This window comes from Myotis daubentonii, chromosome 4 (genome assembly GCF_963259705.1).
Source record: "Myotis daubentonii chromosome 4, mMyoDau2.1, whole genome shotgun sequence".
NCBI lineage: Eukaryota > Metazoa > Chordata > Mammalia > Chiroptera > Vespertilionidae > Myotis > Myotis daubentonii.
In genome coordinates, this window is record NC_081843.1 from 112,097,848 (window position 1) to 112,110,040 (window position 12,193).

The 12,193-nt window shown below is 49.1% G+C and overlaps 1 protein-coding gene across 3 annotated transcripts in view; it reads right to left on the reverse strand.

Annotated features, from left to right (window-relative positions):
• The window catches only part of RAI14 (retinoic acid induced 14), a 130,088-nt gene that overhangs the window by 16,277 nt on the left and 101,618 nt on the right, over positions 1-12,193 (reverse strand). For all 3 annotated transcript variants that reach the window (XM_059694973.1, XM_059694972.1, XM_059694974.1), the window contains 6 exons: positions 9,513-9,577; positions 5,325-5,382; positions 4,546-4,616; positions 2,257-2,363; positions 664-842; positions 404-432 (listed from right to left, as the gene is read on the reverse strand). In XM_059694973.1, the coding sequence (XP_059550956.1) occupies positions 404-432; positions 664-842; positions 2,257-2,363; positions 4,546-4,616; positions 5,325-5,382; positions 9,513-9,577 (509 nt within the window). The remainder of the gene's footprint in view (positions 1-403; positions 433-663; positions 843-2,256; positions 2,364-4,545; positions 4,617-5,324; positions 5,383-9,512; positions 9,578-12,193) is intronic.

A 12,193-nucleotide genomic window follows, 5' to 3' on the forward strand; every position in this document is an offset into this window, starting at 1 on the left:
AAAGCTAATTCATGATTTTCATTAACTATCTAACTTTGCCAGGGATGTGGCTCTATAATCCGTATGATAGCCCAAATATTTAAAATACTGTTACTCATTCTGAGCTTAAGCCACATCAAACATTTTCACAACCATAGGAAATATTAGTACATTTCAGAAAAAGATACATATATAAGCAGCAGGTTTAAAGTGACAAGCTTTGGGAATAGGGTAAACCATTTAGAAAATATTTACCACCTTATAACGATGAATCATTTATGCTAAAGATATTTCACTCCTTAAATGTTCCCAACAGAGTCTTTATGACTTTGCTAGGACCACAGAGTGGTTTAATCAGGACATTTTTCAAATTCTCACAAGCAAAGATGAAAACAAAAAAATTCCCTCTCCCAAAGATAAATACCTGCTTTGGTTTTGTTGGTGTCTTTAAATCTATAGAGGAAAAAGTGGGGGGGAAAAAACGAATTGTAAGAGGCATAATAATTCATATCCACTTTGGGTGGAGGGATACACACAATACACACAATACTTAGTACTTCATTTTTCTTCAAGAATATGCTTAAAAGAATAATAAAAGATATCATATTGCACAAATTCCTTTATCCTTTGGGGAAAATGGGGTGGACAAACTTAAAACAACACCGGCTATTTTCTTTCACATACCAGCATCCTGAGAGATTTTTGATAACAGAAGGCTTTGAATTCCTGCGTTTTCTGAGAGTTTGGAATAATGTAAGGCATTGTGTCCGAGAGAATCCACAAGGGTTAGGTCTGCACCCTTTTTAATTAAGGCCTCCACGACATGAGAGCTGCCGATCTCACAGGCCACCATCAGAGCAGTTCTAAAGAAAAGGCAAACACCAAGTTAGTACTAATTAGAATGGATTCCTGGGAAATCATTTCATTTGTCTTAAAAAAGGGAAAAGCAGATTAAGTGCCGTTAAAACTATGCTCTAGATCAGTGGTTCTCAACCTTCCTAATGCCGCGACCCTTTACTACAGCTCCTCATGTTGTGGTGACCCCCAATTTCATTGTTACAAATTGACCATAATTAAAGCATAGTGATGAATCACAAAAACAATATGTAATGATATATGTGTTTTCCGATGGTCTTAGGCGACCCCTGTGAAAGGGTCGTTCGACCCCCAAAGGGGCCGCGACCCACAGGTTGAGAACCACTGCTCTAAATGGACTCAAGACACTGGGGAGAGGGGTGAGAGCATGTGCCGGGGAGTAGGGGAGACTGGGGGAAGGTCAATGGGGAAAAAAAGGAGACATATGTACTACTATTTGTAATACTTTAAACAATAAAATAAAATAAAAAAAGAAAGGAAAATTATGCCCATAAAATATGGTATAAATTTAAGTGATAACCAAAAAAAAAGTATATATTAGTACATTTTGTTTTTTTTCTCTTGTATACCCCATTCCTAAACCCATTCCCCTTATCAACAAAGGCACTAAAACATTATTCAAATGAACCTTTTATATTTATTTATATAAAAAATGTGTCTGAAAAACAACAACAACTGTGCTCTATGGGAATTCAAAATGGAATGCTATCAAGATAAAATTAGGTAGTTGTTTTTGAAAACCTCAGATTCATTCAAAACATTAAGCCATATTAGGCCAGATAATATAGCCAAAATCTTCTAAATATGATGGAATTTTATAGGACTGGCACAAATCTCATCATTTTTTTCACCTCAAGCATTTCAAACATCGTTAGGGTTATTTTTAAAAAGAAACCAATAGCCCTAACCGGTGTGGCTCAGTGGCTAGAGCGTCGGCCTGCGGACTGAAGGGTCCCAGGTTCGATTCCGGTCAAGGCATGTACCTTGGTTGCGGGCACATCCCCAGTACCGAGTGTGCAGAAGGCAGCTGATCAATGTTTCTCTCTCATCGATGTTTCTAACTCTATCCCTCTCCCTTCCTCTCTCTAAAAAAATCAATAAAATATTTTTTAAAAAATAAATAAATAGAAACCAATATGTTTACTTTAATTCTGCATGAGGAGGCATTAAAAATAGCTTATTCACTTTAGTACTTAATAATCTCATCACACATTCAATGATGTTCCCAGAGAGCTGGGAAAACATTTTTATAAGTCGAAACAGATTCTTGATTACTAAGGCAGAAAACAAAAAAGCTAAAAACCACTTCCTACAAATGGTCTAAAACTCTGCTCTGATGTTTTGAAAGACTCTCAGGGTGTGCATAGCCCCGAAGTCACGTGGTTTCGCATTCTGTGGTACCTTCCATTTTTGTCCCTGGAATTTACATCCGCTCCATGATCCAGAAGAAAGCGACAGACCTCACTGTGGCCATTTTGCACTGCAAGAAGCAGGGGTATATTCCCATCCTAGGAGGCAAACTCAGAGTAAGATTTTTATTTTTTTAAAATATATTTTTATTGATTTCAGAGAGGGAGAGAGAGAGATAGAAACATCAATGATGAGAGAGAATCACTGATCGGTTGCCTCCTGCACAGCCCACACTGGGGATCGAGCCCACAACCTGGGCAAGTGCCCTGACCAGGAATCGAACCGTGACCTCCTGGTTCATAGGTTGATGATCCACCACTGAGCCACGCCGATTAAGATTTTTAACGCTGACACCAATGCCAGAATTGCAAAGGTCCTTTTCTGTCTACATTTACTCCTGAATTGTCCTGTTGGTCTTATGGCTGACCCCCACCCCCCAACCCCGGGTGATAGTCTGTGCTCAGTTGGGCCCCTACATCTTAGTGTAACTCTTCTCATGGGATTTCACTCAGCTTTTCCTAGGAGCCTCCGCCTCCTGAGTCGCTTGTTCCTTGGGCCGAGAGAGAGAGAGAGAGAGAGAGAGAGAGAGAGAGAGAATGTTGAGGCTCCAGGCACGTACAGATCCCAGGTTTGCTGAGAGATGGTTCTGGACAAATAAAGGACTTGCTTCACAAGGCAGCTGGAGGTCCCACGGCCCTCCCGCAGCCTCCCTGAGTGAACCACATGGGTCCCATGCCACTACTATGTCCTTGGAAGGCATCCTCTGTCATATCTTACCAGGTACCAAAACATAACATGAAGGAAGAGTTTGTCCATCACTGACACAGGACTAGATAAAGAGCTGGGTGGAAGGAATGATTGGCTCAATATGCTACAATATGACAACTGGCAATTCCTAAAAAGAAAATTAGATCCCCAACTCATACACATACATTAAGAAGTTAAACACGACAATATAAAGCAAATGGAAACATACTAGGAGAATACATAGGCAACTATTTCCATAATCCTAGAGTGAAGGGGCTCGATTCAAATGACACGGACCACAGGAGAAGTTTTCCTTCTGCCTCTTGAACATTCCCTACAACTGGGGTCGACCGTCCTGTTCAAGGTAGATGTTTTCAAATAGGCAAAGGAGAAAGGTAAGTTACAATAGCACCAGTTATTTTAACATGGGAATCTATAATAATAAAACGTAATATGCTAATTAGACCGGACGTCCTTCTGGACAACCTTCCGAACAAAGCCGGGGCTGCGAGGGAAGCTCGGGTCCGGCTGCCTGCTGGGGGCCGAAGGGAAGCCAGTGCCGGCAGCCGGGGGAAGGAAGGCCTACTCTTGCATGGATTTCGTGCATCGGGCCTCTAGTTTGTCATAATACGATTGCTGCTTAAGGATTAAGTTTCCTTTTAAAAGTAGAATTTCAGACACATTTCTAAAAAAATTATCTCTGAGCAGTTATAACACTTTCTGGTTATCAAGTACTGAAATCCAGGGAGTGTGAAGTATGCACAGATTCCATATGCTCACTTCACAATATCTCCACGAGGTGTAAGTGTGCATAGATCAATTCCCATGCAGCAGCAGGAAACGGAACCCTGTCAGCAGGAGCAACAGGCATGTGAACTGATTCTCCCAATAGCCCAGGAGGGTTAGGATCGGCTAGAAGTGGTCTTCACAGCTGGGAAACTCCGACCAGCAGTACCCGGTGATGCATGGGCACCAAAGGAAAAGAATAAAACTCCTCCTCAGACTTATTTTTAAAAATCAAGATACTGAGTCTTATTAATATTTAAGTTGATGGGAGACCACGTATATATCCTTAAATACAAATATGCACACATGGGAAGTACATGCAGAAAACGTTTGATTTAGGCCTGGCCAGGGTGGCCCCATTGGTTGAAACATTGTCCCAGACACCGAAAGGTCACGGGTTCAATTCCCGGTCAGGGCACATGCTGAGGTTGCGGATTCGATCCCCAGTAGGGGTGCATGTGGGAGGCAGCTGATCCATGTTCTCTCTCTCTCTCTCTCTCTCTCTCTCTCTCTCTCTCTCTCTCTCCGCCCTCCCTCTCCCTAAAATCAATTTTAAAAACTGTTTTATGTATGATTTAGGGAACAATGGGGGATAATACTTACAACCACTCTGCAGAAGAGTTAGGTTGAAAAGCCATGGAATTCGCCAAACACTGAGCTCTCTAAAGTGCCAGTGGCCCCCAGGAGCACCCACAGTGCCCCAGAAACCATGTCCACCTCCACCCCGCGTGGCCACCTGCCACTTACCAGATCCTTGAGGTTCACCGGGCTCTTGTGCTCGCACAGAACCTGCACAGCCTGGAGGCAGCCCTGCGCCGCTGAGGAAGGGAAAACAAACACCAGCAGATCACAAAGCCACACTCACAGCCTGGGCACCCCCCCCCCCCCGCCTCGGGCAAGAGGTTGGGGTTCTACCCAGCTTGCCTCCGTTCACTCTGGCTGCATAGAAGAGAAATGGTGCCAGGAAGGTAAAATAAGAGATGTTTTCAATTACTGTTTAATTTCAGTGTTAGCCGGCCCTGAAGCCAGCGACTGCCAGTTGCCTGGAGGCAAACATTGGCCCTAGCGTTTCCATAACCAGCCCTAAAAGAAGCCTGTCAATCTCATCATCCCAGAGCTCAGTGTCAACATTTTGCCACTTGAAGCTGCAAGACAGTTAGTAAAACAAAATGTTGACAAATGGATTGATGTTATTAATGAATGCCAAACAAAAGACTCTGTATCACACATTACTTGAATTCTACAGATGTTTATGAATACCCCTTCATTTAAAAAAGAACCTTTAAGTTAATTAAAATATAATTAAAACAATTTCTTTTTGGTTGTTTGGAGGGCAATGGGTGAATTCTAGGTTTATTCCTTGGCAACTCCACACACTTTGCAAGCTGAATAAAGTAGGAATGTCTCGGAATGATGACAGAAAACAGCGCCAGGAATACTATAACACGGTCAGTGCAATGGCTTGAATCAGGAAAAGGAAGAGTTAGTGTGTCTACGGCAGAAGGCAAACAAGGAATGGAAGTTACCTGCGTAATGTAGAGCTGTTTTCCCAGAGTTGTCAACGTTTTCAGCTGGGCATTTAGACTACAAGACAAAAATAAACAAATCCATGGAATAGAGCTCAGTTCTACGCAGCTCATCTTTTTCCTGCAAAGCATGATGGGACTTATTGGGAAGAATATAAACACGAATGAGTCCCAACTGCCAAGCTGCAGGGTCTCCTAGTTTCTCATGGGGAAGGAGGCTCATCTCCAAGTATTCAGGACACAGCCACCCGTCCTGTCCCTTCCCCGTCACCGCATTCCTCCTGGACCCTCCCCACCAGCTAACACACACGCTCTCGAATTTCTCATCTGATGCTCTCATCCCCCACCCAATTCCTGCCCTAGTGCTTGTCCCCTGTACAAAACCCCCTTCTTCTCAAGACCCGCCCCCACACAGTCCACGCTGCCTCACCTGCCTGCCATTCATTCCAGGACCCGCATCCCGGTGTTTCCCCCAAGACTCCCCAGAAACGTCCTAGTCAAAGTCGCCAACAGTCCTCGCGCTTCCTGTGACAAGGCGCATTTCCGTCCTCCGGCCAGCCTCTCACCTGCGACCCACGCCCTCCTCGCCAGCTCTCCGTCTCTCCTAGCCCTGCCCGGCCCATCCAATCCCGGTTTCCCTCCCACTGCCCTGGCCACTCCTCCTCCCTCAGTGCTCACTCCCCAAGCTCTCTCCCTCCCCAGTCTCATCCACAGCCAGAACCTAATGACTCCCTAGGGCAGTGATGGCGAACCCATGACATGCGTGTCAGAGGTGACACGCGAACTCATTTTTCTGGTTGATTTTTCTTTGTTAAATGGCATTTAAATATATAAAATAAATATCAAAAATATAAATCTTTGTTTTACTATGGTTACAAATATCAAAAAATTTCTATATGTGACACGGCACCAGAGTTCAGTTAGGGTTTTTCAAAATGCTGACACGCCGAGCTCAAAAGGTTCACCATCACTGCCCTAGTGCATAACTGAACAATGACAACAAAAATAGTGTGTAAGTATTAGCTGTTGTGTGCCAGGCATTGTTCGAAGAACTGTTGTCAGGCCCCTAACAGCCCTCGTTGGAGACTGTCATTCGGCCCCATTTCCAGATGAGGAAACGGAGGTACAACTCTGTTGGGGTCACAGTGAGCGGCAGAGCCGGGACTGGAGCCCAGACAGGCTGAGCTGGAGCCTGTGTAGCCAAGAGAGGGCATTTCTGAGCGCCAGGCTGGCTCACCCCCTGCCCAGTTCCCATTTGGGTCCTGATGTCTCACAGGCACTCGAGCCTGGCAGAGCCACAGCTCTGGTTCCTTCCCGCTCTCCCGCGCCTGATCCTCCGACACCTCCTCGTCTGTCAAGCATGTCACATGAATCTAGTCAATGAGCCAGAAACCACGGCGTCATCTCTGATTTCTCCTCCACGTCCTCCTTCCACCATGGCCTGTCAATTCTGCTCCCAAACCTACCCCAGTTCTGCTGCCTCTGCTTCTCCATGACAGCCTAGCGTGAAACAGCACCTTCTCACCCGGGCAGGTCCGACGGCCTCCCTCCCGCAGGTCTCAATTCTGCGTTTTTCCCCCTTTCACCACCTCTGCACAATTAGCGCGACCTTTTGAATCTGTGACTATTGCTCTTTCCTTAAACGCTCTTCACATTGCACGCTGTACTGAGTAGTCACAGCCTACACATCATGACATGCAAGGCCCGTACCCTGTATCTTCGTTTCTCCTCCTCAAGTGCTTTGCCCCAGGTCCTCTCAGGGGCTTTCTTTCCTCTCTGACAAGTGCCTTTCTCTCCTTAAGCCACTGGTACTTGCTGTTGTGTCTGCTTGGAATGCTTTCCCCTGGGCTGTTTGCATTGTTGAGTTCTCAGCTTGTCACCTCCTCCAGGAAGCCTTCCCTGAACACCACCCCTCACCTCTCTCAAGTGCCGGTAGTTGCTGTTTAGTGCTGTGCAATTTTTAACGTGTATTTGTGTGCTTGTTTACCAGACTGTAATTTCCATCAGGATAGGGGCTGCTCTGTTCATGAGTAGATAGTATACGCAATGTTTGGGGCATGGTGCTCAGGGAACACTTGTTAGAAGAAAGAGTGGGGGGAATAGCGCTATCAGGGGAGGGAGAGAGCTCATTTGGAATTTGAAGGATTTCAGAGGCTCTGTTTGTACTCACTGCTTTGGGGATGTAGCCACTGGAGAGGGCAGACAGATAGTAAGAGCCAAGGTCTCGAGGGCCCAGAGAGAGGAGTGACAGAGGGTGCAGGGGTGAGGAGTAGCAGGGGACAGCATGGGTCACATCACAGAGGGTATGGGTTGCCAAGAGGGGAGGTGAAGATGACTAGAGAGGCACAAGCCCCAAGGGAAGCGCCCCATTAGGGGGACATCAAAGCCTCAGGTTTTTTTTTTTTTTTTTTTTTTTTTTTAAATATATTTTATTGATTTTTTACAGAGAGAAAGGGAGAGAGATAGAGAGCTAGAAACATCGATGAGAGAGAAACATCGATCAGCTGCCTCCTGCACATCTCCTACTGGGGATGTGCCCGCAACCCAGGTACATGCCCTTGACCGGAATCGAACCTGGGACCTCTCAGTCCGCAGGCCGACGCTCTATCCACTGAGCCAAACCGGTTTCGGCAAAGCCTCAGGTTTTAACTCCTGTCTACAAACAGCGTTCACACGAATGGTAAGTTAGGGGAAGCAAGAACAGGCAACGTTAGAGGGAGATGCCTGCCTGCCCTTGGGGGTGGGGTGGCGGGAAGGGAATGAAGGTCAAGTTACAACTTACCAGGCGGTGGCCTAATTTTAGAACAGCACAAGGAACTGTTTAAAGGCTTCAAAGGTTCCACAGAGAAACCAATCCATTTGCATAACCAGATATACGATTACATCAGGGGCTCGAATATCTGGTCCTTGCCCAGGAGGATCCCTGGCCTGTCAGCTTCATTCTCCTTAAAATCAGAGCCAGATGCGAAGTCTGGGTCTCCACGCCAGGGTGGGAGTGGAGATTTGAAACGCACATAGGTTTTAAAAACCGAGATAAGACCAGGGCCTTCCTCGGGCTGGTCCGTGCCTCCCCCTTCCCCAGAGGAGGCGGAGGGACAGGTCCTCTCCCCATTCTCAGGGAGAAGCCTCAACATAAACACAGCAAGCAGCCCAGGTGCCCGTCAGTTTTCCTTGAATTCCGCGTCAGCCCCATTCCTGGCGCTGGCGGCAGCTGGCACCACGTCAGGCAAGACAAGCAGCTGCGTGATCAGCAGAGCCAGAGCCGGGCAAGGTGAGGACTGTGACCAGGTTTCTGCCCCAGAACCGCAAGGCCCGAGAAAGCAGGATGCGGGCCCCAGCGGGGCGCCCAGGGCGAGCCAGCCGGACGGAGAGGACTTGGGCACCTGGTTTACTGCTCTGTGCTGTTCCTGGAAGCAGCCAGCTTGTCTTTGACTGGCAACAGCTGGATGTTTGGGAAGGGGGCTACTGGGATTGCATTAAATATTCACCTTTACAGATCTCCGGAAGTCGGCACCCTAAGCGATCACTGTAAGCTTCCCGGCGAGGTTGTGGAACCAGGCAGTTGGCTTAAAATTATTCCAAGGGTAAAACAAAGAACTTAAAACCTAAGAACTAACAACTCATCGAGTTACGCACAAGGAAGGAATGGCTGGGGTTTTGCTTGGCAAGAACTGCCTGGTACTGATGACTGGAGAGAGAGGACCAGGGGAGTGGAGGGCCTGTCCTGAGGGGACCCCCACCAGCAGGGAGAAAGGTCTTTAAGGGACTCTGTAAAGGGCACAGGCCTTCAGAAAAGAAAACGAGGAGCTGGCGAAAGGAAAGAAAAAGGCTGGATTCCAGGAAGACACTCCAAATCCCCCACCAGTGCCGTTGCTATGGACACCATCTCCTCCTCCCTGTCATTTCATAGTGACTCTTCCCAGGAAACCCAGGGTCTGGGGTGGAGTTTAAAGGAGAAAGAAAGAGGGAGAGAGATGGTGAGAAGGAAAGGGGGGGAGGTGAGGAGGAGAGGAAGGAGGGGAGGAGAGGAAGAGGGAGAGAGACAGTGAGAGGGAACGAGAGGGGGGGAGGAGGAGAGGAAGGAGGGAGCAAGAGGCAGGAGGAAGAGAATTTGTTCTTTCGCAGCTAAGGTTACAGTCACACGTTGGAAGTGACAGGTGTGTCACGGTAAGTTGTTGCCTGTCTTACCTGAAGGAGCTTCCGGATACACTCATGGTGGCTGTTCTTGGCTGCGAGGTGCAACGCACTGTGTCCTAAACAGATTTAAGGGGGAAATAATGGGGGGAAGAAAAGGCCACACGTGTTAAATCTCTTATCTCTGTAATGAAGACAGCTATGAGGAAATACACTGTTCCCCAGCCAAGACGGGGCTGTTGTTCTTAAGAGCCAGGCCTCAGCTTCTTATCTGGGAAGTTCAGGGTGACAGCGGTGGGAGGACACAGCGCACCTGCCCCCCGGATAACACACAGGCTCCGCGCTGTGCTCTGGTGTGACTCGGCTCTGAAAGTTCTGCTGTCAGCAGCCAGTACACACGCCAAAGACCCCGTGTCCACAGCCCCGCCAGGCTGGGAACGGCACCGGCGAGGGGACCCCATGAAGGCCTCCAGCAACCGGCAGAGAGCACACCTGACCTCTCGTTCTCTCCCCTCCGCTTCTCCTCTGGCCCTGAATGGGAGTGGCCGGGGTTCTCAGGTCTAGGTCCCCGCGTAGAAGGGGGAGAAACCATAAAACACGCACATGACAGCAGGCTTCTCTCCATTTCCTTCAAGAGCGCAACCCCGAGGTGAGGCTCTGATGGCTGTGCACGGGTAACTGGGAACCCTGACCTACACCCACCTCCCGCCACGGCCCCATGGGCCTATGGGATTCCTAGGGCAGAGGCTGAGGGGCAGCCTGGGGACCTGCCGGCCCAGCAGCCCCTCCCCCCCCCCGGCATTCAGGGGTTGCTCTCGCTGCCTGGGCTCTCTGCCTCTGGGACAGCCACCCGCTTGCTCTCTCGCCCGCTCCGATGCTCCGGAACCACTGCCTTCTGATGAGGACCCTCCCGACCTCCCACTTGAACCCCGATTCCTCCCAGGCCTGTGACTCCTGCTCCCTGAACCACACATCCTTCACAGCACAGAACAGGTTCCCGTCTTCTTTCCACTGCCCCCCCACCCCCCATCTCTCCCCACAGCCACAGGGTTAGGTAGCTGACCATTCTCCTTTCCCCTCTAGAATGTAAACTCGGTGACACAGGACTTGCCTCACTCCCTGCCGTACGCCTAGCGCCCATGCCAAGGCCAGCACGGAGTGGGCTCTCCACACACGCGCGTCACTCTGAATTGTCGGGCGTGCGCATCACAAACGCCTGCGGAGGGAACCAAGGTACCACCCGGCCAACCCGGCACACCGAGGAAGCTCTACCTCCTGCGCTTCCCCGACCCCCTGACCAGCCACCCCCACCTGGCCCCTGGGCCTCAGCTCTGTTGGCACCTGACGTTGCGGGTGTTGTCCTGGGCCATGAAGGCTGCTAAGCAACATCTCTGCCTCTACCCATTAGATGCCCATGTCGGTTCATCAGGAATATCTCCAGACATTGCAAAATCTCCGGGGGGGAGGGGGGTGGGGTGCAGGGGCATCAACCCCGGCTGAGAACCACTGGCTCAGAGGAACAATTTCTTTTACATGATGGTCCCGACTCCAAATAGCATTTCTCCTTTCTGAGCTAGTCTTCACTCTGCAACACTGAGCGGAAATCCCCTGATTACTAGAGGACGACATGTCTAGGAAACACCATGTTTAAAACCCGAGGGTTTAGGGTCACAGTGGACTGCACGAAGCCTGTGTAAGGTCCAACGGTCAGGTTCCTGTTGTCTGATCTGAGCTGGACTGAGATTTGTTTGTTGTTTGTTAATCCTCAAGTGAGGATATTTTTCCATTGATTTTTAAAGAGAATGGAAGGGAGAGGGAGAGACAGAGAGACATCGACGTGAGAGAGTGAGACATCGATTGGTTACCTCCTGCATGCACCCTGACCAGGGCTGGGGAACCTGCAACCAAGGTACGTGCCCTTGATCAGAATCGAACCCGGGACCCTTCAGTCCGCAGGCCAACTCTCTATCCACTGAGCCAAACCGGCTAGGGCTGGACTGAGAGGTTTTAAGGGTATTTGGAGGGGGGCTGTTTTGTGGGGGTGGGACTGCAGAGGCAGGAATCCCTCCGTCCCCCATGAGGGTGAGGATGAGGAAGATCAGGAAACGAAGGAATGACTCTGGGAAGCAGGAGGACAAAGGTCTTCCCCTCCCCTTCCTACTCTTCCTGCATGCGCCCCCTCCCAGGCCGTGGTGTGAGTGCAGTTACGTTATCCGTTAAACAGGCTTTGGGGGGCGGCCTGGCTCCCAAGATCATGTGGACCAGAGTCTGCACGGACAAGCACAGCCTGCATCTGAAACAGACGCTTTGCAGATGAGCATCTGGGGCCCAACCTGAAGACGGGTTCAGGCTGCAAGGGCACGTGTTAACGATCGTCTGTGCCGCGGACCAAAGCTATTGTACATGAGCAGCACCCCCTGCACACAGGCTCAGCTCCCCACACAGGGGTAGGGGATGTCAGCCACTCACCATCAACAAACGACGGCTTCCACTGAGCTCCCAGCGTCCCGGGCGCGAGACCCGAAGAGCGTGCTGTGCTTCTACAGAAACTAGATCCTTTCACTCCTTGGCCCCGTGATCTACTTTCCTAACCAGGAGCACGCAAGTATTTTCCATTTAAAACGGTCACAGAGCTCGAATGAGGCATCATTCCCTGGACAATATCCGAGGCAAGATGCCTCTCGGTGCTCATGTTAAAAAAAAAAAAAATCATCTCTTCCCTAGTGCTAAGTTTT